The sequence below is a fragment of the Eubalaena glacialis genome, chromosome 18 (genome assembly GCF_028564815.1).
Source record: "Eubalaena glacialis isolate mEubGla1 chromosome 18, mEubGla1.1.hap2.+ XY, whole genome shotgun sequence".
Classification (NCBI taxonomy): Eukaryota; Metazoa; Chordata; class Mammalia; order Artiodactyla; family Balaenidae; genus Eubalaena; species Eubalaena glacialis.
The window spans coordinates 33,844,002-33,871,977 of NC_083733.1; the positions used below are offsets into that span (position 1 = coordinate 33,844,002).

At 49.7% G+C, this 27,976-nt stretch overlaps 1 protein-coding gene across 2 annotated transcripts; it reads right to left on the minus strand.

The window, feature by feature from the left end:
- NOD2 (nucleotide binding oligomerization domain containing 2) lies at positions 1 to 27,945 on the minus strand. 2 transcript variants are annotated; one of them, XM_061172638.1, is made up of 12 exons: positions 27,818 to 27,945; positions 26,470 to 26,936; positions 24,736 to 24,841; positions 19,704 to 21,519; positions 12,731 to 12,814; positions 12,416 to 12,499; positions 10,060 to 10,143; positions 8,047 to 8,130; positions 7,471 to 7,554; positions 5,716 to 5,799; positions 2,502 to 2,585; positions 1 to 1,018 (listed from the first exon to the last, which is right to left on the minus strand). In XM_061172638.1, exons 2-12 carry the CDS (start codon positions 26,926 to 26,928, stop codon positions 946 to 948), a joined length of 3,042 nt encoding a protein of 1,013 aa, XP_061028621.1. In that variant the 5' UTR covers positions 26,929 to 26,936; positions 27,818 to 27,945; the 3' UTR covers positions 1 to 945. The 2 variants fall into 2 exon arrangements, with proteins under 2 accessions (XP_061028621.1, XP_061028622.1); XM_061172639.1 differs by lacking the exon at positions 1 to 1,018 and having other exon boundaries at positions 2,501 to 2,585; positions 5,705 to 5,799.
- Positions 27,946 to 27,976: the final 31 nt, after the last annotated feature.

A 27,976-nucleotide genomic window follows, 5' to 3' on the forward strand; every position in this document is an offset into this window, starting at 1 on the left:
TTTTGCCCTGTAAACTTTTGATCCATAACTTTATATCCTACAGCATTCTGGCACAAATAAAACTGAACCATCTCTTATGAATATATTTTGGAAGTCCGCTGCCAGAGTTCAGTTCACAGGCATCAGAGTGGGGCTGTTCAAAATTCTGGCCCAGATTAATTTTAAAAAGCTGCATTTGGATGGGGAGTGGTTTCCAAAGGTTTAACTGAAGAGTAATTGATTTCACTGGAAATAAAGGTCCAGATGTGATTACCAGCTGTAGTGTGGTCATATTTTTCTTGAAAATCTAGAATGTCTTGAGGAACACATGGCTGTCATGTGTCCCCTTTCAAAAATGTCTTTAAGTACCAGAAGGAGAGCAGGGTAAATTAAAGCCCTTCCCATCCAGGATGTGTGGGGTGTTGAGGGGGATGGCAGGGCGGGAGGAGGGCTGGGGTGTAACGGAAGGAGCAAAGATGAGAACGCCAGTATTCTGAATCCTCAACCACAGAGGAAGTGCCATGTACAGGGGTCCAGGATGAGTGGAAGAACCAGACGTAGAGAACAACCTAATGGGGGACCATGAGTTGAGACACAGCAGAAAGTTGCTTCCTGAATACCCCTCTCACGTGGAGCCCTCTGCACCAATAAGCACGCAGTGGCATCCGTGGCTCCACTGACCCGTGTCAGGTTGGCCGGAGACCAGCCCCATCATGTAGAGGGGGGCTGCCCCTCTTCTACATCCCAGGATTGAATCTTGGGAAGAAATTGACAGGAAAAATAGGCTTTGGGAAAGTCTGCTCTGCAGGGCCCTGATGCGCCTTCCTCTGCCAGAACAAAGGTGACCTATTGGGTTGGCCCTGGGCAGGACCAGGTGTGGACTGCTGTCAGATGTCATCCCATTTCTGGGATCCAAACCCACGGCCTGCTCCCAAACAAACCGAGATGAACGTTGACCTAGAGACATCAAAGCAAGAGTCTGGTGTCCCTGTGGCTGAGCTTCTCAATTTCCTCCGGAGAGAAAGTGTTTCCTCGGAGCCTGAAGGGGATAAAGCAAAGAGAGGTTTGAGTAAGAACAGGACCAGAGCAGTGTTTTCAACCGGGAAGCTGCCGCTTTATGAACCCATGCCTGGATGGCCTGGCCCTCCGGCCCAGCTGCAGCTCTCCTGGGAGAGAAGTCTATGCAGGTTTTACCTTCTGTCAGCCAGGATGGCTCATGAATCACTGTGCACGATTTAACAAGCCTCCATGGCTCTGCAGAGTCCACACTGGGCCCAGCCAGCCCTGACTCCCAAGGCTGGCCATTCTTTTTAAGGCAACAGCAGAATCTGTCAAGAATGCAATGAGCAAGTCCCAATGTCCTCCCAAGCTCTGCCAATAACATCAGAACCCTTAAAATATCAACCTGATGCTAGCTTGCTCCCCCTGGACACAGAATGTGACATTTCTCAGAACTGTGCAATGGTTTAAGAAAAAAATAAAGCCCACGCTCTACCCAGGACCCGAGGACCTCACAGGCTACAGGGATTACACAATCACACAGAAAGGAAAAATCTCTCCATCGCAGGACAGATTTTTACAAGTCTTTATTTTTAACTTCATCATTTGATAGCTACAGTTGCTACTGCCTTGATGTGCTTTTTGAGGGAGGGACAAATCTGCATATGTAAAGCAGGGTTCATGAGCTTTCAGGGATGAGGCATGTAATATACAGCAGCCAAAGGGGCCTGGTCCAAGCCAGTCGGCGTAGTGGGGTTTAGGGTCAGCCTGAACCGGTTTGCCCAGCTGAGTGGGGTCAGCCTGTCCTCTACTCTGCTTAATTACTGGCATTCTAAATGGAGTTCCAGAGTGGCCAGCTTTTTTTGAGAAACCCCTGAGAAATTTTGAGAAATTTTATAGGGAATGTCCTCATTTTAAAATATTGGTTTCTAGCCCAGTGCGTGAAACATATATAGTGTCATTCACTCATAACATGTTAAATCAGGGGAAATCTTTCTACCTATAATCTGAGTGATAAATAGATCCCTGGAAAGAAGAAGGAGAAATCTTTGAAGTTGTGATGCCCTGCTCTTTTCAAATACGTAAAGGAACATGGCTTTTCATTACGTATAAAGACTTGGAAACACCGGCCAACAGTTCCCATCCTGTGTAACAGCCGCCCAGAACTGCAGAGGGTCTAATTTAACAGCTTTGACCTGTGAAGGCAGATGTAACACCCAGGGAAGGCAGGAGCTGAGTTCTTTTCTCTGTTTCCCTCTTCAACCACACCCCAAATCCCACACGATTGCCTAGAACAGAGACATTCCTGAATAAACGCTCACGATTTAAAAGTGAGAGAGTTGGTCCCAGCTTAGAAACATGAAGACATCTTTCCCAGGGAACCAGATCCATCACATGTAGAATGGGACTAAATGTCAGGGTCATAAGGGATCTTAGAAATTCTCAAGTTTCTCTCTCCCTTCACCCCAATTTATAGATTGGAAAACTGAGGGAGGTTAAAGAGGCCTGCCCAGGGGCCTTACCAGACTTCCAGGATGGTGTCATTCTTTTCAAGGGCCTGCAGGAGGGCTTCTGCCCCAAGGGAGGTGATGCGATTGTTAGACAACCTGGAGAGGAAGATGGAATGGTGAGCTTTGAGGATGCTTGCTTCTCTACTTGAGCCTGTTTAATTAAAGGAGGCTTTGGGAGCCAGCCAGCCTCCTGAAGCCCACCTGCCCCCTCAGCATGTCCCTCTCCTGCCTGAGATTCCCAATGAGCTCATCCGCAAAGGCTCAGTGCCCAAAGTGAAATGCACCCCTCTCTCTTCCATTCACCAGATGAGTATTAAGTAGCTGCTCCCTTAGGAAGGAGCATGGTGGTTAAGAAAGTGCATTTTAGTGCCAGACTTCCTGGGTTCAAATCCACCTTAACGCTACTCCCTTTTTGATCTCAAGCAAATGAGTCCCAATTTCCTCATCTGTAAAAAGGACCTAGAAGAGTACCCACCTCATGGAGTCCAAGAATTAAACAAAGAATGGCATATTCTAAAGCACTGGGCACTGTACTTAAGTGATAGAAAATAATCGATGAACAGTAATATTGTCATTTAAGGGCCTTGGGGGCACAAGGACACAGACTAAAGAAAATATGAGGTTGGAAATGGGGAGGGAAGATGGCATACAGTCAGGGACAGCAGGGGGAGAGCCAAGTGGTCCCCACACTGCTCTTTTGCTCACAGCTGGCCTTCTAGATAATCTCCACTACCTGGCTTCCCCCTCAACAATTTCAGGAACTTCTGAGAAGCTGACCCTAAGGCAGTGTTAAAAATAACAGCAGCCAATAATTTTAGAGCTCTTACTATGCGCCACTTCATAACCTATATCACCTGGACTCACGCTCAGACCCCTATGCGGAGGGTTCAGTTTTTACCCCATTTATACTTGAGGCAACTGAGGCACAAATCCAAGCAGGAACGGCTGGTAACGGTGGAGTTGGGGCCCAAACCCCAGCTGTCAGGCTCCAGAGCCTGCAGTCTTAACCAAGGCTTGGCACAGACCACGTCTGGAAGAAGAAGGATATAAGCTTTGCTTTTCTTTTTTAAGATATGTGAGAAGCTCGATTTTTATGGGGAAACAGTGGAGGAGGATACAGTTCAGTGGTGCTGAATTATAAGACTCTCGACAGAGCAGCGTGGGACATCGGCTGCTCCCATTGCCTGGCATCTGTGGGGTTCGAGTGGGGTAAGTCTGTGACAATGAGGGAGGACAAATGCGCCTCATCCACACATGGTCGATAATAAACCAGGTATTGCCAAGAGCTGTGTGCAAAGCCTGGGATCCCAGCGCGGACAAACCCAAGCTTCACCAGGGCCTCCGAGCCCGAGATTCACCCATGTGACGAGTGGAAGTGTTTTCCCCAAACATTTGGCAACTTCCTAGCCCCTGTGAAGCAACACAAGCGTTGCCAGAGTGGATGGCGGGTTGGCAGCAAAGCAGACGTTCTCCCAGCTGCAGCTGTCTGCTGGTCTCAGAAGGTGAGTGTTTTCCCCGGGCCACGCTTGCCAGGGCAGAGGCCAGTCTCCTCTAGCAAAAAGAGCCATCTGCTGGTGCCCTGACATCCCTGGGAAATGAGATCTTTGGCACCATGGCTGGTGTGGCGCCAGCCTCAGAGAGCACCGTTCCACAAGCCTGTGGTGACCACTGGCTGGGCTCCTGCTCATATCCACCATCCCTCTCCTTGTGGCATGGGTCCCTGACCACCGAGTGCACCTCTAGTGGTCCCCCGATCACTTCCCCGGCAACACCACCGCTGCCCAGCCCTCCAGCTCTGGACCCGCAGGACCTCCACGAGCTCCCATCCCCTTTCACCAGCTTCCTCCACTGCTCTCAGCCTGCTCTACTTTCCATCTCTCGCCTGGAAGGGTGCAAGAGCCTCCTGGCTGGTCTCCCTGCTTCCATCTTACCCTCCTTCCACCTGTTCTGCACAAAGCAATAAGCACGATCTTTGGATGATATAAATCAGATCACATGACTGCCCTCATTAAAACCCTCTGAAGGCTTCTCAATGTCCTTAGAATAAACTCCCGAATCTTTCCCAGGGCTCTGAGGCTGCTGTGGCCAGCTCCTCCCACTCCACCATCCACTACAGTCCAAGCTCACAGGCCCTCCTTCTGTTCTCAAAACCACCAAGCTCATTTCTGCCACAGGGCCTTTGCACTTGCTGTTCTGCCCACCTGGAATGCACGTCCCTAAGACCGCAGCATGGCGGGAACCTTCTTGTTATTCAGGTTTCAACTCAGATGTCACCTTCTTAGAGAGGCCTTACCCAGCAGCAACTCCCCTACCCTCTCCAGTCACTCCCTGTCATCTCTCTCGGGAATTCTCTTGAGAGCACTTATTACTAACAGAAATGGTCTCATTTGTTTACTTGTTCATCATCTGTCTCTCCTATTCAAATTTAAGAGCTATGTGAGCAGGGGCCTTTTTACCACTCTATCCTCAGTGCCTCAAACAGAGCCTGGCACGGACCGGGTGCTCCAGAAACATTTCTTGCATCAATACATAAATGGATGAACGCACACATGAGTAAAAGCAAGCATGCCTGCCTGCATAACACACCAAGAGGAACCACTGCGGATGACCATCAGAATTCTCCTGCCTGAGTCAGAGAGGACCCCTGGACGGGGGGAAGGGCCCGGCCTGTAAGCCACCATAGCAGATGCTGTGGGCAACCCGCCCATATTCCCTCAGCTCTCACCTCTACCTCTGAGGGCTCTTTGCCGGGAAGACCCCCATTCTCTGCCTGAGGCCTTTCTGCTGACCCCAGGAGCATGCTCAGCCATGTTCGGGGCAAGCCAGATGTGCCAGAAAACAAATATCCCCACAAGCACACTTCAATATGAGAAGGACAGCAGCTGGTGGATAAATACCCCCGCTGCCTCTCGCCCACAGGATTGTACCCCAGAGGTCCCCAGTGATAACCGGCTTGATAACACACCCTTTTTTGGTTAGTGTTCCTCCCCGGCCTCATTTCACTACCCTCTCACCAGTGTTTGTGGGGACTACCTCCCAAGTAAACAATGTACACTGGAATCCCTGCCTGGGATTGGGGGAACACAGAAAAACCAGCAGTTTTCTACCGGGCCACCTCCTGTGAGTTAGCCAGGCTGGGAAGCCTCCCAGATCTCTGATTCAGAAACAAACACCCCCTCCCAAGGCCAGTCATTACTGTCCCAGCTCCTGCTTACAGGTTCCTTACTTCAGGACTTTCAAACTTGAATTTTTCTCAAGTCCTTTCGCGAGACAGCACACACCTTCATCCTGGACGTGGTTCTCCTCCAGGCTGGCAAGAACAAGGGAGAAAACCCAGTTGATATGGTAATATTTATTATGGAAGATGACGCCAATAAAAATGAATGCATGTGCCCCTCCCCCAATTAAGAATATGCAACATCTGAAAACCCATATTTACCAATAAAGTAAGAACAGGTCAAGCAGGGTATGAGGGTTCTCAATTCCTGGGACATCTCTGGGAGAGAATTTGCCCCAGGGCTCCTTCACATAAGAAGTTCCCTCATGTCCCAGTGACTCAATACCCATTTTCCCTTTCTTTCTCATTAATGGAAGGCTAATGTCATTTGGAGCAGCCACGTGCTTGGTGGAAAACTATATTTCCCACTCTCCACTGCAGCCAGGGTTGGCCAAGTGACATCCACATGGCCATCAACACATAAGGAGAAATTGACAGATGGGAACCTCTGGGAATGTTCTTTAACGGGGAGAGACCCAGCCTTTTGCCCTTCCTGGATATAGAGACTGAACCTGGAATACAGAAGGAGTGCTGTGGGTGCTGCAGCAGCCACCTTGTGACCATGAGGAAACCAACCATGAGGATGAAACCACACACTAAGGATGTGAAGGATTAGAGAGACAGAGTCCAGACCCCTGCTGGCCTCATGTAGCTGCCACACCAGCCCTATGCTGCCTACCTCCAAACTGCATGTACATGAAAACATCAATCCTTTGCAGGTTTAAGCCACTGTAAATAAAGGCATTCCATCACTTGCAGCCTAATGCAGTCATAACCGATACACTCACAGTGAGGCACTCCTCTAACAAGAAATTCCAAGCTGTAGAACCCAATCAGGATATACTCAATGGTACAATGGCAGAGCTAGTGAGCCCTGGGCCCTGCTAGTGGGCCCTGCCAAGGCCCTTTGGCAATATTCATTTTGTGGCCATGCTCATAGGTTTCAGTGCCTTTATGCTTCCCAGAAAAATCAAACATTCAGCATTTTATCTCCCTGATATAATTTGGAACTGCCCAGAATATGTCAGAAGAAGGCTAGACAAGTGGCAGCTAAAGGATGGAAAGCTTGGAATCAGGATAAATATGATTCATGGTTCATCTTTTAACTTCCGCCAAACTCCACTCCACCTTGCACGTGACCCTGACTTTAATATCCAGTGTTCTTAGGCACTCACATTCACCTCGAAATGACAAAACAGCAGTCACTGGAGCAGCAGCAAGGGTAATAGAAATACTGTCACTACTACAATTTCACATTCATGGAGTGCTTACACACACTCCAGACACTGTACTAAGCTCCTCACAAGCATTACCTCATTTAATTCTTACAAAAGTGTTTTATCGTGGAAAGCATCCATACTCTCATTTTACAGGTAAGAAACCTAAGATTCAGAGATTGTTACTTAACTTGCCTAAGATCACAGCAGGCCTTGAAGGTCAGCTGGCTGGATTCCAGAGTCTGTTCTCTGCCCCAGGGAGGCAGTAAACAAACCAACAAACCAATCAATATAATTAAATGAAAAGAATTAGCACCTATATGCCAGGCTCTATAAGCTTCATGTCACCCAGGACAAAGACAAACACAATCACCCAATCATTCAGTCATCCATCTTTGTCTTACACACACAATGGCTTCCACAGATGAGGCCAGAGAATGAAGAAAGGCTGTCTGCTTCTCTAGAGCAATGAATCCCCTAAACTCACCAGAGTTCTTCCAAGGCCACGTTCTTTTCCAACATCAATGCTAAGGCTTGAGCGCCCACACTGCCAATGTTGTTCCCCACCAGGCTGGATGTAATCAAGGAAGAAAAATGTGTCAGAGCAGGGAGGGACCTCAGAGATAAGATAACCCATGAAGTGCAAAATGCATGGCACACATTGCCCCATGTCCTAGTCTGCTCCATGTCAGACATCACTAATTGATTACAGTGCTCTTCTTCATTAAGCCCAGAAGTAGCTTTAGAATCCTTCCCAACATAGCGTACTGGGCAGCCCCCACTAACAGACTGGAGTTGGCCCTTGAGCTAAAGTGTATCTGATCTAGCCCAAGACCTTCAGTGTACAGATAGGGAATCAAGACCCCTGAGAGGAGAAGTGACCCAAAGTCACCCAGAAAGACTCAAGTGTCCTGACTCCAAATCCAGTGGTTTTTCTTTCTCATCCAATTATCTAATATAAGGGGCTAAAAATGAAGTTCAAAGATCTTCAGAACTGGCCCAAGCTCCTCCCTCCTCCTGTTGGCTCCCCCATGACAATTTCAGGACAAACACTGAGGCATACCTGAGCCACCTCAAGCTCTGGTGATCACCCAAGGCTTCAGCCAAGGCCTGGGCTCCCCTGTCACCCACCTTGTTGCCCCAGAACCTGAAAAGTACAACAGAGTCAACAGATAGTGTCAGTGAGAACCTGCCATGTGTTCTAGACATGTGCCTTTCCTCTCTGTGGCCCCAATCAGAGAGGCAGGACCACCCAATCCCAGAAAGGCCTCAGGGGGGACTCCTAGGTCCCAGCAAAGTGAACTTGCCTCCATTTTTTGGAGGGATGGCCAAACTTCACTCAGGTTTTTTAGCTTCTTTAAATCAGACTTACAAAATAGTTAGAGGCCCACCCAATGTACACCCTCAGGGACGAGAAACTCATTCTCAATGCCAATTCATGGTTGTGATATTTTTCCTGACATTAGGTCAGACGTGCTGGTGCTAACCGCCACCCATGAGTCCCTAACTACCTCTGGGACCACCCAGAACAAGGCTAACTGTTCTTCCACAAGCCAGCTCTTCATCTCTTGCTCCTTCTTCACGTCCCCGGGCCCTTCACAGCATCTAACTTCTTCACCTTTTGGCTCATACTCCTCAGACCCACCCTAATTTGGACACACCCCTTTTCAAAGGCGGAGCCCAGCTCATACCTTGGGACCTGGCCATTTTACGTGTGGGAAGTTAGGCTGGACCTGTAGGTGCCCACGTGAGCAGAGACAGTGGTCCTGAGATGCTCACTGCACTTTCACTCATTAGGTGAATAGTTATTGAGCTCTGGCCCTGTGCCAGCGCTGCTCTGTGCTCTGGGGATGTGACACTGTAATAGTAAAAACCCTGCAAACAACCTAAAGTGTGCATCGACATGCAACCAGCTAAACACATCACGACATCCACCAGAATACTAAGCAGCTATTCTTTAAAAAATGAGATCATGTCATATGAAAAAAATGCCTATAATATACTGTTAAGAAAAACAAAATGCAAGCTACAGAACAATTTGTATCATATGATAGTGTTTGGGATTTTAGCACAGGGCCAGGCCCAGACAGGTACCTTAATAAATAACGTGTTGAAAGATAAACAACCCCCCCCCCCCCGCCCGATGTGCAAGATGTGATCTCAAGCAGGAAGGAACTCGGTGGGGCCGCGGCCACCCTTTCCTAGACTCTGTGCTGCTACTAATGCATCCTGGAAAAGGTGCTGATGTCTCCAGCAACGCGGTCCCACTCAGGGCTCAAACTGAGCCGGAGGGCAACTTGCCTGCCTATAAAATGGGTTGGAACACCCGGCCCTAAGGTCATTCTCTCTTCCTACAGTCTTGGGTTCTAAAGCCCCCAGTTCTTATCAAATGGATCCTAGTTTACACCAGGGGAAGACAGGACAGGAGAGGGGCTGCAGGGGACTGTACAGGTACAACACTGGGGGGTATCGCTCTGCCCAGCAAACAGAGGAAGCCCCACTCAGGGGCCCTGAGGTCTGCAGGACTGCCCTCCCCGCCTGCGTCTGACCCCTCTCCCCTCCCTGGCAGGCCTGGCATAACCCTACAGGCGGCAAGGGCTCTGCAAGACTTGGTGCAGCCCCTCCCATCCTGGGTCCAGTGTCCAAACTTCCCCACTTCCTTCTTTTTCCTTGGCTCTCACCCTAGGCTGCACATCATCTGGGGAGCTTTTTAAAATTACTGATTCCTGGACCTTGTATCTGGATATTTCATTTAATTAGTCTGGGGCAGGCAGTGGCATTCTTCAGGAGCTCCCAAGTGGTTCCAATCTATAGACAAAGGTGAGAAGCACAGCCCTAGCACCCTCGAGGACTTCCTGCCACCGCTCATGGGCTCTGCCCTCCCCCAACCCTGACATCCTGAACTTCCTGTTTATTGAGTGCCAAGCAAGGCAGAGGCAGCCGAGGGCCACCCACGCTCTCCCTGCCTCGCCCTCCCCACTGCAGCCTGGGCGGCCTCTGGGGCCTTTTGGCTGAAGAGTTGGCTTCGCCTGCCCCTGAATCCCCACAAGCCCCTCCGCCCCAGAATCCCACCTACCCCAGGAACTGCAGGGAGGTGTTGGCTCTGAGCCCCTGGGCCAGCACCTCGGCTCCCGCGGCCGTGATGTGGTTGTTCCCCAGCCTGGAAGGAAAAGACAGGAGGCTGAGAAAGAGAGCAGGATGGGAGCACCGTTAGTGCCCCGGGACCAGGGTCTGGCGGGGGAAGTGCGGCCTGGACAGAGAAACAGGGGAGACAGCTTTGAGGACTTCTCTGCAGGATGCAGGAACCAGCCTTCCAGTTCCAGCTGGACAGACGCAGTGTGTGCTGTGATTCACGCCGGGGGAGCTCCCTCAAGTCTCCTGTGGACTTCATTTTCCACCAGCAAAGGGAAAGGAGTGGAAGGGCCTGTTTTGCAAAGCGATGGGACAGGTTTGTGCAGGAACCACAACAGGCAGCCGTAGGGGAAGGAGGCTTCCCCCAGGGAGCAAGGGTGACTCACTGTTCCACTCTCTCCTCGCTAGACCCCGCCTCCCCCCTGCAGCCTTCCCAGATTCATTGTGGCTGCCCGGTAGCCTCTACCTGTTTGGAAAGGGCCTGGGGCGGGCCCAGGTGGCTGAAAGAAAGAAAGGGATCCTGCTAAGCCTTCAGGCAGTGGTCGAGGAGGGGGTTTCAGCAAAATCCAGGCACCTCAGAGAGTTTCAGGGAGGTGCCCAGAACTCTCACCCACAGCTCGAGGCTTCCTGGAATAATAATACCGTTTCATCTTTCAAAGAACTTTCATACACTTTAAGCCACTCTGGCCGACAACAATCCTGTAGGGCAGGTATTATTATTCTCTTCCGGAAGGGGTGTGGCAGCCTCTCAGACCTCTGAGCTTCCTGGGTAACGAAGGGCCCCAGCTGCCGTGCTGGGAAGTCCGACGTCCCCTCTGCACCAAGGCCTGTTTCCGACGGGCTGCTCCCAGCCAAGGACTGGGAGACCTGAGACTCCTCTGCCGGGCACACTGGCTGGAGGACTCCCCAACAGCCTTCTGTCCTCTCCCCGATCTGCACTGGGGTCTAAGATGCTTCCTCCCACCCCTCCTTCCTTCCCTCTCTCCCTCACTCAGGGTCAGACCTGCACTGCAGTTGGCCAACTCTCCCAGCCTCCCCCAGCTTCCTTCCCCAATTTTCCCTCATAGGCATTTTCCCCAGTAAATGTGTTGCACATTTAATCCTTCCTGGGAGGACTGGATGAACAGAATAAACGTGCTGAGAACTTACGTGATTTACCCACCATCTTTCAGGCACTAAGCTCCCTATAGAAAGCACTCACTATATTGTGCCAGCCTTTGATGTATGTTAACTCGCTTAATCTTCACAACAACCTATGAGGTAGCTATAACCATTATCTCCATTTTATAGAAGGGAAAACAGAGACACAGAGATAGTGGGCTGACCCAAGGTCACACAGCTAATGAGGATTCAAATCTCCGGGATGCTGGATCCAAACCTTGGTTGGTCTGGCTCCAGAGCCCTGTGCTCTCGACTATGATGCTATATTGACCAAAAACACAGGTCTCAAGTTCTGGGTGCAGCACCTTTCTGCTACCCTACAGCCCTCCCTGGAGGTTGGGCCAGCCCAGCTCTGGCCACAGCTGCTCTCGGGTTCCAGAGTTGGGGGGAGCAGGTGGTAGCAGCAAAAGAGAGTCCTTGGTACAGAATGACACCTCTGGTGTTGGCCTCAGCAGCCCTGCCTGAGACTGAGTCAACAATTTCAAAATGGCAGCTCCTATCCCTAAACCCAGCCCAGCAGGTAGAAAGAAAGGATGGAGGCAACTCCTCACTTTGTCTTCTTTTACTGCCTCATAAATCCAGGAGGCAAGAATATCCCAGAGAGAAAGAGAAGCCAGGCCAACCCAAGGACTAGCTGGAGGGGCCACACAACAGTGTCAGATGGGAGAGAGACTCCAGTTGAGGCCGAGAGGGTCGGGAGCAGCAGAAACGCAGACTTCCCAGACTGGACCCCCCCAGGCAGTGGAAGGACCTTCTGAGAACTTTTTGGCAACTGGATGCCTCGCTGTGGTGACAAGTGACGGCTGCATTCCGCCTCCTGCCAAGCACGTGCTCAATGCACATCAGGGAACTCGGGCACCCCAGAGAGCTGGTGACACTCTTAGACACAGGGAAGAAAAAGGTCCTGGAAACCCTCTTCAGTCCTGGGAGATAAAGGTCAAAGGGCAGAAAGCCTCAGCAGAGTTGGTCCAGAGTTTGCTGGGGAGGTCACAGCATTAGTGAAACCCTGCTCACAACGACACACTGCCCCTGTATTCAGCGAGGAGATCACGCGCCCATTATGAGCCGAGACCAGACCAAACTGTTTCAGTTGTGGGGACGAGACACTGTCTCCAGGGGTAGGGAAGCCCCAGGCTCACCTCAAAGCCAAGAAATTCTGCTTGCATGCAAGGAGCTTGGCCATGGAGTGCGCACAGCCGTCGGTCAATTTGTTGTTGAAAAGACTGGAAAGTTCCGAGAGAGAAGAGACATGGAGATGAGATGAGGCACAGCGGACAGCGGCCACCCAAAGCCCGGGTAGCCGGGTCCCTCAGGACAGGAGTCCCCTGTGCCCTCCGGCCACGCAAACATCCCTGTCCCAGCCTGTCCCTTGCTCACAGCTGTTGCCCAGGCGGCATGGCCTGGAGTGAGGCTGGGGACACGGGGCCAAACGTCCACGGCCCAGCCTGACTTACGCTAACTTCTGCAGCTGATCACAGCGAAGGGCGTGTTCAATGAGCTTGCAGATGCCTCGGTCTGAGACGTTGTTATCTCTCAAGCTAAAAAAAAGACAAAATAAATAAATTTGAAAACGGAGCCAATGAGAGAGGGGAAAAAATGAACAAAACCCCAAAAGAGACCTTTGCTCAAGCCAGAAGTGCCAGCATTTGTGCTTCTGGGAAACGCCGCAAGGAAAGAGCACCCCAGAAAAGTGGAGACTCCCCCATGCCTGGCCAGGGCGCTGACGTCACTCACTCTGTAGGATGGGGGGCTTCGGAAGTGGGGACCCAGAGCCCACGCTAAAGAACCCTGGAATCCTCAGAAAGGCACTACCTAATCTGAGGCACTTTTTCCAGCTCTGTAAAAGAGAAATGAGCATCGTGAAGGTTCCGAGGTGGAAAGGAGCAGATGCATGGGAAGGGTGCCGTGGGAGCTAGGCAGACCACCCCTGGGGGCTGCGGTGGTTACCACCGTCCAGGTGAGCAGGTAGATGACCAGTTAGACAAGAGCAGCCCAAACTTTGGAAACCAGTACCCAATGTCAACACTCCTGCAAGCCAGCCCCTGCCTGGCAGGTCCCTTCTGACACTCCTCTGGGGGAAGCGTTCCCCAAACTCACCTGATCACAAGGTCATCTGAAAATGACCCTAAAATACTGACTCTCGGGACTTCCCTGGTGGCACAGTGGTTAAGAATCCGCCTGCTAATGCAGGGGACACGGGTTCGATCCCTGGTCAGGGAACTAAGATCCCACATGCCGCGGAGCAACTAAGCCCGTGCACCACAACTACTGAGCCTGCGCTCTAGAGCCCGCGAGCCACAACTACTGAAGCCCGTGCGCCTAGAGCCTGTGCTCCACAACAAGAGAAGCCCCAGCAACCAGAAGCCCGCGCACCACAAGGAAGAGTAGGCCCCGCTCGCCGCAACTAGAGAAAGCCCGTGCACAGCAACAAAGACCCAAGGCAGCCAAAAATAAATAAGTAAATAAATAAAATTAAATAAATAAATACAGACTCTCGGGCCCCTCCCCTGGAGCTGGTGAGTCTGCAAGTGTGGGGAGGGGCTCAGGGATCTGTGTATTTTAATAACTGTGCCCATGATTCTGCATCTTCAGGCCAACTTGGGAGGCCCTGACTTAAAGGTTAACACCTCAGGCTCTCTGGAGTCCCTCAAAGGAAGTTCTGATCCGGGCAGCCACTTACTAGCTATTTGCTCGTCCCTTTATCTGTAGAAAAGGAAGGATGGTAATGCCGACCTCACTGGGCTCTGGTGAGGATTTAAAGAGATAGTGCAGTTTTGATTTGCATTTCTCTAATGATTAATGATGTTGAGCATACTTTCATGTGTCTGTTGGCAATCTGTATATCTTCTTTGGAGAAATGTCTATTTAGGTCTTCTGCCCATTTTTGGATTGGGTTGTTTGTTTTTTTGTTATTGAGCTGCATGAGCGGCTTGTAAATCTTGGAGATTAATCCTTTGTCAGTTGCTTCATTTGCAAATATTTTCTCCCATTCTGAGGGTTGTCTTTTGGTCTTGTTTATGGTTTCCTTTGTTGTGCAAAAGCTTTTAAGTTTCATTAGGTCCCATTTGTTTATTTGTGTTTTTATTTCCATTTCTCTAGGACCTGGGTCAAAAAGGATCTTGCTGTGATTTATGTCATAGAGTGTTCTGCCTATGTTTTCCTCTAAGAGTTTGATAGTGTCTGGCCTTACACTTAGGTCTTTAATCCATTCTGAGTTTATTTTTGTGTATGGTGTCAGGGAGTGTTCTAATTTCATACTTTTACATGTACCTGTCCAGTTTTCCCAGCACCACTTATTGAAGAGGCTGTCTTTTCTCCACTGTATATGCTTGCCTCCTTTATCAAAGATAAGGTGACCAGGGCTTCCCTGGTGGCGCAGTGGTTGAGAATCCGCCTGCCAATGCAGGGGACACGGGTTCGAGCCCTGGTCTGGGAAGATCCCACATGCCGTGGAGCAACTAGGCCCGTGAGCCACAATTACTGAGCCTGCGCGTCTGGAGCCTGTGCTCCACAACAAGAGAGGCTGCGATAGTGAGAGGCCCGCGCACTGCAATGAAGAGTGGCCCCCACTCGCCGCAACTAGAGAAAGCCCTCGCACAGAAACGAAGACCCAACACAGTCAAAAATAAATAAATAAATTAAAAAAAAAAAAAAAGATAAGGTGACCATATGTGCGTGGGTTTATCTCTGGGCTTTCTATCCTTTTCCATTGATCTATGTTTCTGTTTTTGTGCCAGTACCAAACTGTCTTGATTACTGTAGCTTTGTAATATAGTCTGAAGTCAGGGAGCCTGATTCCTCCAGCTCCATTTTTCGTTCTCAAGATTGCTTTGGCTATTCGGGGTCTTTTGTGTTTCCATACAAATTGTGAAATTTTTTGTTCTAGTTCTGTGAAAAATGCCAGTGGTAGTTTGATAGGGATTGCATTGAATCTGTAGATTGCTTTGGGTAGTAGAGTCATTTTCACAATGTTGAGTCTTCCGATCCAAGAACATGGTATATCTCTCCATCTATTTGTATCATCTTTAATTTCTTTCATCAGTGTCTTATAATTTTCTGCATATAGGTCTTTTGTCTCCTTAGGTAGGTTTATTCCTAGATATTTTATTCTTTTTGATTAGAGAAATGCAAATCAAAACTACAATGAGATATCATCTCATACCAGTCAGAATGGCCATCATCAAAAAATCTAGAAACAATAAATGCTGGAGAGGGTGTGGAGGAAAGGGAACACTCTTGCACTGTTGGTGGGAATGTAAATTGATACAGCCACTATGGAGAACAGTATGGAGGTTCCTTAAAAAACTAAAAATAGAACTACCATACGACCCAGCAATCCCACTACTGGGCATATACCCTGAGAAAACCATAATTCAAAAAGAGTCATGTACCAAAATGTTCATTGCAGCTCTATTTACAATAGCCAGGACATGGAAGCAACCTAAGTGTCCATCATCGGATGAATGGATAAAGAAGATGTGGCACATATATACAATGGAATATTACTCAGCCATAAAAAGAAATGAAATGGAGGTATTTGTAGTGAGGTGGATGGAGTTAGAGTCTGTCATACAGAGTGAAGTAAGTCAGAAAGAGAAAAACAAATACAGTATGCTAACACATATATATGGAATCTAAGGAAAAAAAAAAAAAAAGGTCATGAAGAACCTAGTGGCAAGACGGGAATAAAGACAGAGACCTACTAGAGAATGGACTTGAGGATATGGAGAGGGGGAGGGGTAAGATGTGACAGGGTGAGAGAGTGGCATGGACATATATACACTACCAAATGTAAAATAGATAGCTAGTGGGAAGCAGCCGCATAGCACAGGGAGATCAGCTCGGTGCTTTGTGACCACCTAGAGGGGTGGGATAGGGAGGGTGGGAGGGAGAGAGATGCAAGAGGGAAGAGATATGGGAACATATGTATATGTATAACTGATTCACTATGTTATACAGCAGAAACTAACACACCATTGTAAAGCAATTATACTCCAATAAAGATGTTTAAAAAAAAACAAAAACAAAAACAAACAAAAAAAAGAGATAGTGCACATAAAGCCCTGTGTGCACCTGGCACATAGTAAAAGCTACCTGTAATATGATCGCTCGCACGTATGGAGCACTTCCCAATAGTAACAATATTTAATCTTCTTTAATCTTTATTTTTGTTTCTGTTTATTTTCTTTTCTTCTTTAATCTTTAATGAAGTAGGTACTATTATGATGTCCACCAGAGAGAAGGAAACTGAGGCCCAGCAAGTGAAGCGACTTCACTAAGGTTGCACAGCACCTAAAGGATTGCGGCCTAGGTTTTCTGGCTCCAAAGCCCACTCTAAACGATGCCGTTGTACAGCCTCTCCCTTCCGGCCTGCTCTGGGCTCTAACGTCAGATTCATGCATTGGTGCATCACAAAATCAACTCAGAAGGTTTGGAGCAGCATTTTTAAATTGGAAAAAGAAGAGAAAGGAAAAAGAGAGCAGAGTGTATCGCGGTAAATAGGTCATTTTGTGAAATTTCAATTTGACACGCCCGTGTGCCTGCTCACACCCTCTCTCACTGTGGGTCAGAGTCAAAAAACTTCGAAAGCCATCGCCCTAGAGTCAGAATCAGGGTCTAAAGAAACCTACACGCATTGGGGCACTTTGTGTATGGGGCTTCTTGAAGCCTGAGGATTTCGGTTGGCATGGAAACAGCTTCAAGTGGGAGAGATGCAGCTTGGCACTGTGGGAGAGAAACCTCTCTCTCTCTTTTCCTTTCTCTCTCTTCCCCCCTTCCCTCCCTTCCCCACTTCCCTCCCGCCCTCCCTGTCTCTGTCTCTTTCCCTCTGTCCCTCTGCCCCGCTCCCTCATTCACTATCTGTCTCTGTCTCTGTCTGTCTCTGTCTCTCTCACACACAGGAAATGCCCACGCAGCAACCTCATGGTTTCTGCCCCTCCCCCGTAGCAATGGCAGTTTCAATACTCAAGTGTGTGTAGGGTAAAGCTCGGTGGAACTTGGTCAGGGACTTTCACTGTTAATGGAAAATCAAGCTGGTTCCCACAGAGCAGCAGTCTTCACAGTGTGGCCTCTGAACCGCTTGTAGCAGAATCACTGGGTTAAAAACCTACATTCCGGGGCCCCCACCTCAGACCTACAGAATGGAAACCACTGGGAACAGGCCCAAGAATCTGCATTTCCACAAGTCCCTTTGCACACTCCGGTCTGAGCGTTAGAACCAGACCATCCTGGTCTTTCTCTGAAAATCGAGGCAGGGCCCCAGCCCCCACCCAGCCCCTCCACACACTGCGGCGGTCACGTGGGCCTTCCCAGCCCAGGAGAAGGGGAGCCACTCATTCTAGGGATCCATCTATGAGGATCATCCAGACCAGAGGTTCTTGACCCCTTGGGGTTCAAGGACCCTTTGGAGAACTACTCTGGAGGTCCACTATCCAGAAAAACACACATTCATATTTCTATCAGGAGAACAGTTCCCACAGACAGGTCTCGAAATTCCTGAGTGAATATATCATGATTCCTCCTTCCTGGGGAACTAGGGTATTGTGCTGCCATCTTCCGTCTACCCGGCCAGATCCACTCTCCCCCTTCTCCGCCTGGCTCTTGGTGGGGAGCTGATTCCCGTGGACTACATCGTAGACACCCTGCTCCAGTTCCCTGCGGTTAAGGCGAGAGTGGGGAGGAGAGGAAGGCCAGGGTTTACCCCCAGCTCTCGCCCTTCCAGGCTGCTGCAGCCTCGGTCCTTTCAGAAAGACCTCTCCGCATGCTCTTCTCAGCCAAGAGCCACTCCTCCCACCCCCACCCCTTCAGGTCTAAGGAGGCCAACAGCCCTGTCCCTACCCCATCCCCACTGTCACCGGCCCCAGGACCCTGCACCATCTCTACCTGCTCTTCCTAACTCCTGCCCAAGCTTCTGTAAGCTGTCCCTTTATTAAACTCTCCTCAAATCATCCAAATCAGCTTCCTCCCTATATATACATGTTTATCACATACATTAACTATGTATCATATACATATTAACTCTCTATGATATGTTATATATTACATTATTATTGCATTATATTTATAAATCTATGACCATGGTCCTGATAACAAAGGCCACCACACAGTTTCTAGTAGATATCCGTGTGTTTGGCTCCATGCAGAAAAAAAATCTCTCTGCTTTGGCCCAGAGAAGGTAGGTCACCCTAATAAAGTCAAGGAGAGGTTTCTTCTTTGCTCAGGGTCAATCTAAGGTCACCTGGGGTAGACCAAAAGCCCTGGAGAGGCTGTGAGTCAATTTCAAGTTAAAGCTATAACTTCTGCTTTCTCAGAGGTTTAAAGCAGGGAGCAGGAATCACCTTTCAAGGCTGGAAGGGAAGTTGGGGAGCCTGCAGCATGCAGGCCACCTGACCTGGGCACACCCTCTGCCCTCATCTGGCCCAAGATGTGAAGAGAGGCCCACGGGGGCTGGGGCAGAAACGTGGGAAAGCTCACACCTTCAGACAGGGGCTGAGAGTAAGGGCCAGGCCAAAATCTCTGCACTACATAAGGAATAAAAAAGCAGGTGAAACTCTGTGGCCACTTTCTATCTCTTGGGTCTCGAAATTTCCATCTCATTGGGATTTTAAAGACTCTCATGGGACTATGGGATTAACAGATGTACCCTACCATATATAAAATAGGTAAACAACAAGGATTTACTGAATACCACAGGGAACTATATTCAATATCTTGTAACAATCTACAATGGAAAAGAATAGAAAAAATATATAGATATAGACTTATATGTGTATAACTGAAACACTTTGCTGTACACCTGAAACTGATACACTATTGTAAATCAACTATATGTCCATTAAAAATAAATAAATAAATAAATATTTAAAAATAAAATAAAATAAAATCTCTCATGGGGTGCAAGTCACCTTTGATTTGGAGGTGGTTCCTAATACAAACGCATATTACACCCAACTTTGCCTGTGATTTAAAGGTTGCCATGGTGCCTCTGAAGCCCGTCCATACACAGGTTGCTTGTGGAGAGCAGAGACTGGTAACCAGAAAGATGTGATTTGTGAATCCTAGCTCTGCCATCTCCTATTTGACCCTGGACAAGTCACCTCGTTTCTCGGAGCCTCTAATTGAGGATAATGGGGAAAATAATGTCCCTGCCTACAGCCCAGGGTGGTCATGGGGATTAAAGGAGGAATCTCTGGGAAGAGCGTAACACAGTGCCTGGCACATGGACCATTTCATGAATCACCGCTATCGCTATCATAAGTCGAAACTAAGGCCCAGACTGGGGAGGGGACTCGGCTGGGGTTGCACCAAAGGGGTGGCAGGGCCTGGGGCTGGGCCTGGACTGCTGGCTCCCAGCACGGGGCTCCCCTACCTGCACCCCGATGGTGGCATTCCCCCCGTGCCCAGCCAGCATCTCCCAGCAACACTCACTAAAGAGCCTTGCAGATGCCGAGGCAAGGCAGCAGCTGCTCCACGCCAATGTCGCCCACAGAGTTGTGGTCCAGCTGCAGGGCCACAGGCTGCCGGAGGTGCCGCAGCACAAAGGCCAGGGCAGCACACTCGGCCGGGCCCACGCTGCAGAATGTCAGCTTGAGATGCCCGACGTCCAGCCTACGCACAGCCTCCCGCGCCAGCCGCTCCTCCTGCATCTCATACAGGCTCCGGACGAGCCAGATGAAGCTGGGCATGGCATGCACGCTCTTGGCCTCGCCCGGCACGGCTGGTGGGATGGAGCGAAAGTGCTCGCGGAGGCTGCGGGCCAGACACCGCCGGGTGCAGGCCTGGCGGCAGAGCAGGGCCTTCTCAGACACCTGGCACTCGGCCAGCAGGCCCCGGTGCTCCTGGGACAACAGCCCCGCCAGGAAGGCCGCTGTGATCTGGAGGTTGTGCGGCTCAGCCCCCTGCAGCAACGCGGCCACGCTGCCTTCTTTGCACCCGGAACCCCGCATGCGCAGTTTGGGCAGCACCCTGGCCAGCGGCGAGCAGCCAGGCCCGTGACCGTTGAAGAGGTGTCTGAGCGAGGATGGCGGCGTGTCGGCACTGAGAGCGAGGTAGAATGCAGCAAAGAAGCACTGGAAAGTGATGTGCAGGAATTCCACGGGGGCTGTACTCCCAGGCACGACCCTCTTGGCACGCACCAGGAAGCCAAGAGAAACGTCCTCACTCTCGACGTGTGCTGCCTGCAGCTGCTTGGTGGAAAACACATAGCAGCACGTGCCCAGGCCCCACAGAGCCAGGCGGCCGAGGTGCAGGAGGGTGAGGAACCGGCCCCGAAGCAGGCCAGCTCCCAGAGCATGGGCCGCTGAGTCTGGCGGGGAGGCACGCAGCAGAAAGTGCTGCAGGATCAGCAGGTACATATCTGTGGTGGTCTTCGGGGACCCCCCGCCCTGCAGCAACAGTTCCTGGTGGCATTTGGACACCATCCAGGAGAAGACGGGCAGGTGGCACAGACTGTGCAGGGCCGAGGTGGCTCTGAGCAGGCGGATGAGGCGGTCGGCCACCCCAGGCTCGCGGTGGCGCTTCCTCAGGTACAGTTCGATACCCTCTTCCGAGAAGCCCTTGAGGCTGAGCTCCGTGCGTACGTGCTTCCTGAGGCTCGCCGACACCGCGTCCGGACGGCTGGTCAACACCTTGCGGGCATTCTTTAGCAGGTTGCCCTGCAGAAGGTTGAAGAGCAGACTCTGGACAGACGTGGGGGCGGTCGGACAGCAGTGACGTTCTCGATCCACGAACCTGAACCTGAACTCGTCAAAGCCGTCGAAGGTTAAGAGGATGCGCTCGGGGTGGTCGAGGAGGACCTGGAAGACGTCCTGCTGGCCAAGGTCGGGCCAACAGCAGTGTTCAAAGAGCAGTGTCCACACCGACAGCGGTTTCGCCAGGCACTGCAGCTGTCGGCAGCTGAATGGGAAGACGAAGATAAATTCCTGGAAGGCCCTCCCTGAAGCCCAGAGCAGGTGCACTTGCTGCAGAAGCGTGCTCTTGCCGCTGCCCGCCTCGCCCACCACCAGCACAGTGTCCGCGTCTTCGTTGAGGTGGCCGTGGGTGCTGAAAAGCTCCTCCAGGCCCAGGGTGGCGGGGCTCTGCTGCAGAGGTCCAGCCATGTCCGCCTCCATCCGGATCTCTAGAGCATTCTCTGTATATATTTCCTCCAAGCAAAGGTTCTCTGTCCCATCGTAGGTGCTCAGGAAGCGAGACTGAGCCAATACCGTGGTCCTCAGCTTGGACATGTACCTCTTACAGGCGGCATCTGGAAGACAGAAGAAGAAACAAATGAGGTGGCACCATGATGAAGATGGGACCGGACCAGAGGGTGGGCTGCCTGGGGGAATGGGATGTGACACATGGGCGGTGCTCATCCTGGCTCTCCACTCACAAGCTATGGACTTTGAGGTTGGTCACGTAACCTTCCCAAGACTCAGTTTTCTCCCCTGTGAAATGGGAGAAGCAGTGGTTCCTACCTTACATGGAGAGGGACCCATGTAAGAAACCATGGCCCAATGAAGACAATGCATGTCAGTTCTTTGTTCAGTGTCCCACACAAAGTGGTCAAAAGACATTGCCTAGCACCATTATTACTACTGACATTGGAAAGAGCTGTAGAAGATTAGAAGGAACACCAGGTTGGGGTCAGAAGACCCACATTCTGAGGCCTGTCCCACCGTATTGGTTCAGGAGCTGCAGACAAGTCCCCTCACCACTCAGCCTCAGTTGTTCTTTCTAAAGGGAAACAGAAGGTTTAAGGGCTTAGGAGCCCGGTTTCTGAAGTCAGATACACCTAAGTTTGAAATCTGGGGCCAGGGGCTTCCCGGGTGGTCCAGTGGTAAAGAATCTGCCTTCCAATGCGGGGAACGCGGGTTCGACCCCTGGTCAGGGAACTAAGATTGCACATGCGGCGGGGCAACTAAGCCCGCGCCACAACTACTGAGCTCGCGCACCTCAACCAGAGAGCCTGGGTGTGGCAAACTACAGAGCCCACGCACTCTGGAACCTGCGCACTACAACTAGAGAGAGAAAGCCCGCACGCCACAACTAGAGAGAGAAAGCCCGCACGCCACAACTAGAGAGAAGGCCACGTGCCACAACGAAAGATCCCGCATGCCTCAACGAAGATCCCGCGTGCCGCAACTAAGACCCGATGCAGCCAAAAATAAATAAATAAATAAATAAATAAATCTTAAAAAAAAAAAAAAGAAATCTTGGTCCACCATCAGCTTGGGCAAACCTCTCATCCTTTCTGGCCTCAGTATTCTTATCTCTAAAATTGGAGACAATTCACACCTTGAAGGATTGTTTTAGAAAGAAATGAGATAAAATAGAGTTTAGAAGAATGCTGACATACGGTTAACTCTCACAAAATGGTGTTGATTGTCATTATTATTATTGGGTGTGATAAGCACAACAGTGGCCCCTCCGAGGTGCCCACATCCTAATCCTCAGGATCTGTGAATGTTAACTTACTTGCAAAAGGGACTAGACAGATGTGCTTAAACTAAAGACCTTGAGATGGGAAGATTATCCTGGATTACGGGGGTGGACCCAGCACTGGATGGTGTCAGGGTCACTGGGGTGCCCAGGTCAAGGACTTGGACAAGATTCCCTGATCAACATCCACTTCCCCATCCTCTTCATACAACCCTCTGCAATAAAAATTCTCATGTCTAGGATGTGTCCACAGGGCTGCTGTCTTTCCTTTATCATCCTAATACCAGCATGAGCAAACCACTCCCTGTGTCAGGGGTTAGTTCTTTTTATAGGAAATGGGGAAATGATGGTCCAGAACCCCAGGGCGGTGGGACCTCAGAGCATCACAGCCTCACTGCCCCCAACCAGGTACTGACCCATTTGTTCTCAGCTCAAAGACTAACAGGTAATTCTCACAGAGCGCTCTGAGCTCACTGAAGCTGTATTTATGGTCGTCCAAAGGACATGTCCTGTGATTGTGCTTCCTGTTCTGTTCCCAAAGCTGATGACTGTCATTGCTTTTTTTTTTTTTTAATATTTATTTATTTATTTACTTACTTACTTGTTTGTTTGGCTGTGCCAGGTCTTAGCTGCGGCACGCGGGATCTTCGTTGCCACATGCGGGATCTTTAGTTGCAGCATGTGGGATCTTTTAGTTGCAGCGTGCAGGCTCTTAGTTGCGGCACGCGACACCTAGTTCCCTGACCAGGGATCAAACCCAGGTCCCCTGCATTGGGAGCGTGGAGTCTTAACCACTGGACCACCAGGGAAGTCCCTGTCATTGTTCTTAATGCCATCTGGATAAACTAGAAGCACTGAACGGAGACCGAAATATATATATTTTCTCAATACCCTGATTTCCAATGCAGGTTTTCCAGCTGCCATCAAAATTCTCCAGGAAAAAAAAATATCTCTCATTTTAAAAACAAACACATGTCAATCATCACTTTTGGAATCGTCACCCTGGGGAATCTGGCACCATGGCACGGTGTTACAATGCATGAAGAGCCAGCTGTGCTTGATGATATCAACATTAAACATTAACCAAGGGTCAAGCCAGGTACCATGCTCTGGGCAGCATCCCCTGTCACAAACCGACGTCTGTGTTCTGTTCTCAGGTGAGAGGGTGCACACCCAGGCTCCAAGCACAGGCTTCCGACATCCTTCCCACAAGCATGCTCACTGCCCAGAGGGCAGGGCCCAGGGTGATAAATCCATCTGTCAGCACCATGCACAGTTCAGGGACCCTGGGTGCTGATGAGCTTTCCTGACGGTGATGTGGGAATAAGACACACCAGGCTTGCGTCCTCTCTTTGCAACCGACAAGCTCTTCTCCCAGGAAAAGAGGAAGTGTAGGTGCAGATGGTCTAAAACCAGATCCATCCTCCCCTACCTTGTCACTCAATCTCCCTGTCCCAGTTTCCACATCTGTAAAGTGGAAAAAACAATACCTACTTCTCAAGTTTGTTGCCAAGGACAGACATCGTAAATAAAGTACCTGGCAGGATGCCTAGGATGTTCAAGCTGTGCCATCCAAGCCTCTCCCATTCCTGAACTGGGTCGGTGACCATGTGAAATGAGAGATATCACATTATCTAAATCCATTTGGCTCCCGAGTTTCTGATGATGAGTAGCTAAACTGCAGAGATCAAGAGATACCAGCCATTAAAAAGTGTATCCACATCTTTCCAATACAAGAGTATGGCTAGTAAGGAACAGCTGTGTTAGCTCTCAGGACAAGGTAGCTCCAGTGATCCCTCTGCAGTGCAGGAAGAAATAAAAGCAAGCCCTAATACTACACACATTAATCCTGTTAATCCTCCCAATAGCCCAGTGAGACAGTGGTGATGTTACCCTTAAAATGAGGAAACTGAGTCTTGGGGGGTTTGCACAGCCAGTAAGTGGGATTCTGACAAGTCCCGTGCTGGAGTTTTTGCTCTTAAGCACGAATCTGAAAGTCTTTCTTTCCCTTTCTGATGAACTGAGAAGAACACATACATACCTTCAAAAGGCAGGGCCAACGGGACAGGTAATTCCTGAACACATTGTAGAAGGAAGGCAGCCAACCCATTCGCCTTCACTGTGGCAAGATCGAGAAGCCTTCTTGCCTGTGGGGAAAGCAAAAGTCATTATTTTTCCAGAAAGGCGGATGGAGAAGTGTGGAAAGGTTTCTACTGATTACGACAATACCATGGGCATCTCTCTTCCACCACAATAAAAGGACAGAAAAACATCCATAAACAAGATGCGTTTAAAGAAGTCAATACAGTATCGGGTAGTGAAATGAACAGTTGAATACACATCCAATCTGCTTCTCTCTCAGGACCCACTGAAAGTGAATAACTGAAAAGAGAGGGAAAAAAAGAGCCATAACCCTATAAAGGATAGGAAAAACAATTCTGAAAGATGTAAATCACTTGGATGAGAGGTGATTTCATTGAGTCTCTATAATCCCTCCAGGGCCAGGCTTAAGGAGCTAGTGCTCAGGGTACAATTGTAGGTTTCAGGTGCACTAGTGAGAGAGGACCAGAACATGTCTGCTCTATAAATACTTGAACATAAATACTATAAATACTTTAAAACAGCCTTGAACAGACTTATTCCATCAGTCTCAACCAGGCTGACTTAAACTCACGTGGACACCAAATACATATTTTAAAAAATAGACAAAAACAGTAACTAGAAAGTCCCCCAACCCAGCCCATCCTAACACTGCAATGTAATTCCAATTCATTCATTCATTCATTCAATAATTCATTATTTCTTCAACAAGTATTTCTTGAGTGCCTACTATGTACAAGGCTCTCAGCACAATAAGCTTTAAGACAGAGCCTGGCACATAGTAGGCATCAAAATAGATTCTGGATGAATAAATTAATGATGAATGAATTAGTCAAAGCACTGTGTCCAGCACTGGCCCTCTCATGAACTACTGTGAGCTTTTTCAAACCACTTTTCTGGGACCCAAATTTCCCAATCCATAAAGTGAGGTGTTAATGACTGTTCCGTCTGCATCACGGGAGGCCTGAGGTTCACTATTTGGGGGAAAATAAAACAAAGAGTTTCAAAAATACCCAAAAGACACTCTTCTGTTCTTGTGGAATGTCACATTCAGAGGCAGTTATCCCAACTCCAAATGTCTATGATCTAATGCAATTTCATATTAGAAATCCTATGTGGGCATTTAAACTATATTAGTACATAGAATGCTATATTCATTATTAAACACAGATTTAATTTAATGAATTTTTATCATCTGTTGAGCTGTTAATTTAAAGCAGACAGCATTAAAAGTGTACAAGTACAGAATATCACTGATAACAGAATTGATAGTAGCCAACGGTAATGTTAATGAGTGCTTACAACGTGCTAGACACCGTTCTAAGAGTTACGTAGCTCACCTCATTGAATTCTCCCATCTGTGTTTCCCAGATGAGGAATCCGAGACAGGAGAGATGAAGGATGGTGAGTTTCCATAGAGAAGCCTAAAGTCACAGGCCTTGAGCCTGCATCGTCCTGACTCCAGAATCCAAGATGCTCGCCACCATATAACACCGCCTCTCATCAGAAGTGGCATGATACCAAAAATCCAGAGCAACTTTTACCTGCTTGGCTACCCTTAAAGGGGAAGCACCACGACCCATGTCTCCCCACAGGGCTGACTTCACAAACCAGTTTCGGTAACTAAGCACGCTTTTCCTTTGAATTCTGATGAGCCAAGAGGGAAGAGCCTTACCCGCTGGGATGACGTGAAGATGGGCCGCCTGATTTCATCACATTCGTACTGGCTGATGAAACCCCGCGCCTGTGTCAGGTCCAGCACGCCCTCCACGTGGCCGTAGAGTCTCCTGACGATGGCTGGCCGGTGACTCTGCAGGTCACGGGCTGGGTGGGTTGAGTGGGGCTCCCAGCAGCTGGGAAGCTCGGGGGGCTGTCTGTCAGCCTGGGTCTCCTGCACAGCCGCAGTGAGTAGTTCACAGCCCCAAGCACCCTTATTCCAGACAGTGTCCAGGAGGCGCCTGGCCAAGTGGGAGACAGGCTGGCCTAAGAGGCTGAGCCCCTCGTAGTCCTCCCAGGAGAGGACTTCCCAGGAAAGCAGCCAGTCCAGAACGCTCTCAAAGCCCTCCAGGGACCCCGAGACCAGCAGCTCCACCAGCTGGCTCCTCTGTGCCTGGAAGGCGTCCTGCGTGTACATTTCACAATCTGGGGAGGAGAATGAGGTCCAGTGCAGGACTTCTCAGGAAGCAGGCAGGCAGCAGTGGAGAGAGCAAGTCAGCCCCACCCTGAGACCAAGACGGCCACAGTTCTACCCTCAGACATTACCAATGCAAGCTCCCCATTGTATGGATGTACAAACTGAGGCCCAGAGAAGGCAAGAAACTGGCTCGAGGTCCCACAGAGGGTTTGAAGCAGCCAGGAGTTAAATCAAGGCCCCTGACTCCCACATCCATGCTTCATCCCTGCTTTAAGAAGTTTTAAAAGGCTTGACTTAATATTAGGAGCAATGTCTCCCAAGGGATCAGGGAATCAATTCTCTCTGAGGCCATATGAGAGGGCCCTAACATGCTGGTTGGATTCAGGCTACCGCAGCTCTCTTTTCAACAATGGCTAACATTTATTAACCGCATACAATGTGCCAAGCACTATTCTAAGTGCTTTCATTAACCCTCCCAACCACTCTGAAGTGGGTACTAGGATCAGCCCCATTATACAGGTGAAGAAACTGAGGCACAGAGAGGCCTGAGTACAACTGAGGCTTGTACAAGGGTACAAGGTAGATGAGGTAGAGCTAGGATTTGAACCCAAGCAGTGCAACTCCAGAAGGCATGTCTTTAATTCCCTTATATTCGGGTTCCCCACAGGGGCCCGAGCCCAGGCCCGTGTAGGTAACCCACTGCTACCACCAAGGACAGACCCAGAACATTGCTATAAAGATGCCAACCCAGGTGAAGCAAAACTCATGGTACAAACTAAGACGTTTCAAAGCTTATGCGTGCACTGACCCCAATCCACTGCCCCCTCCCCAAATGCCCAGGCCCTCACCACCCCCCCACTCCCTTCCACCACACACTATGTGCCATCACCTCTGTCGATGACTTGCTCTGGGCTCAGCCTTCAGACTCTGGGTCCTGGGAATCTGTGGGGAAGCGATCTCACAGAGCTTCAGGCCCTGGGAGTGTCCCCATGCGGCAGAGAAAATCTCTCAGCAGGGTCCCTTCTGCGACAGTCACAGAATCCGGGGC

Excerpts from the sequence above, each read along its gene's own strand:
- NOD2 (XM_061172638.1), bottom strand. The coding sequence starts at position 26,928 with ATGTACACGCAGGACGCCTTCCAGGCACAGAGGAGCCAGCTGGTGGAG. Across the intron at positions 12,815-19,703 it reads GGCATCTGCAAGGCTCTTTA|CTTGAGAGATAACAACGTCT; the intron begins GTGAGTGTTGCT and ends TCTTTTTTTTAG. Across the intron at positions 5,800-7,470 it reads GTGGCCTTGGAAGAACTCTG|CCTGGAGGAGAACCACGTCC; the intron begins GTGAGTTTAGGG and ends TGTTCTTGCCAG.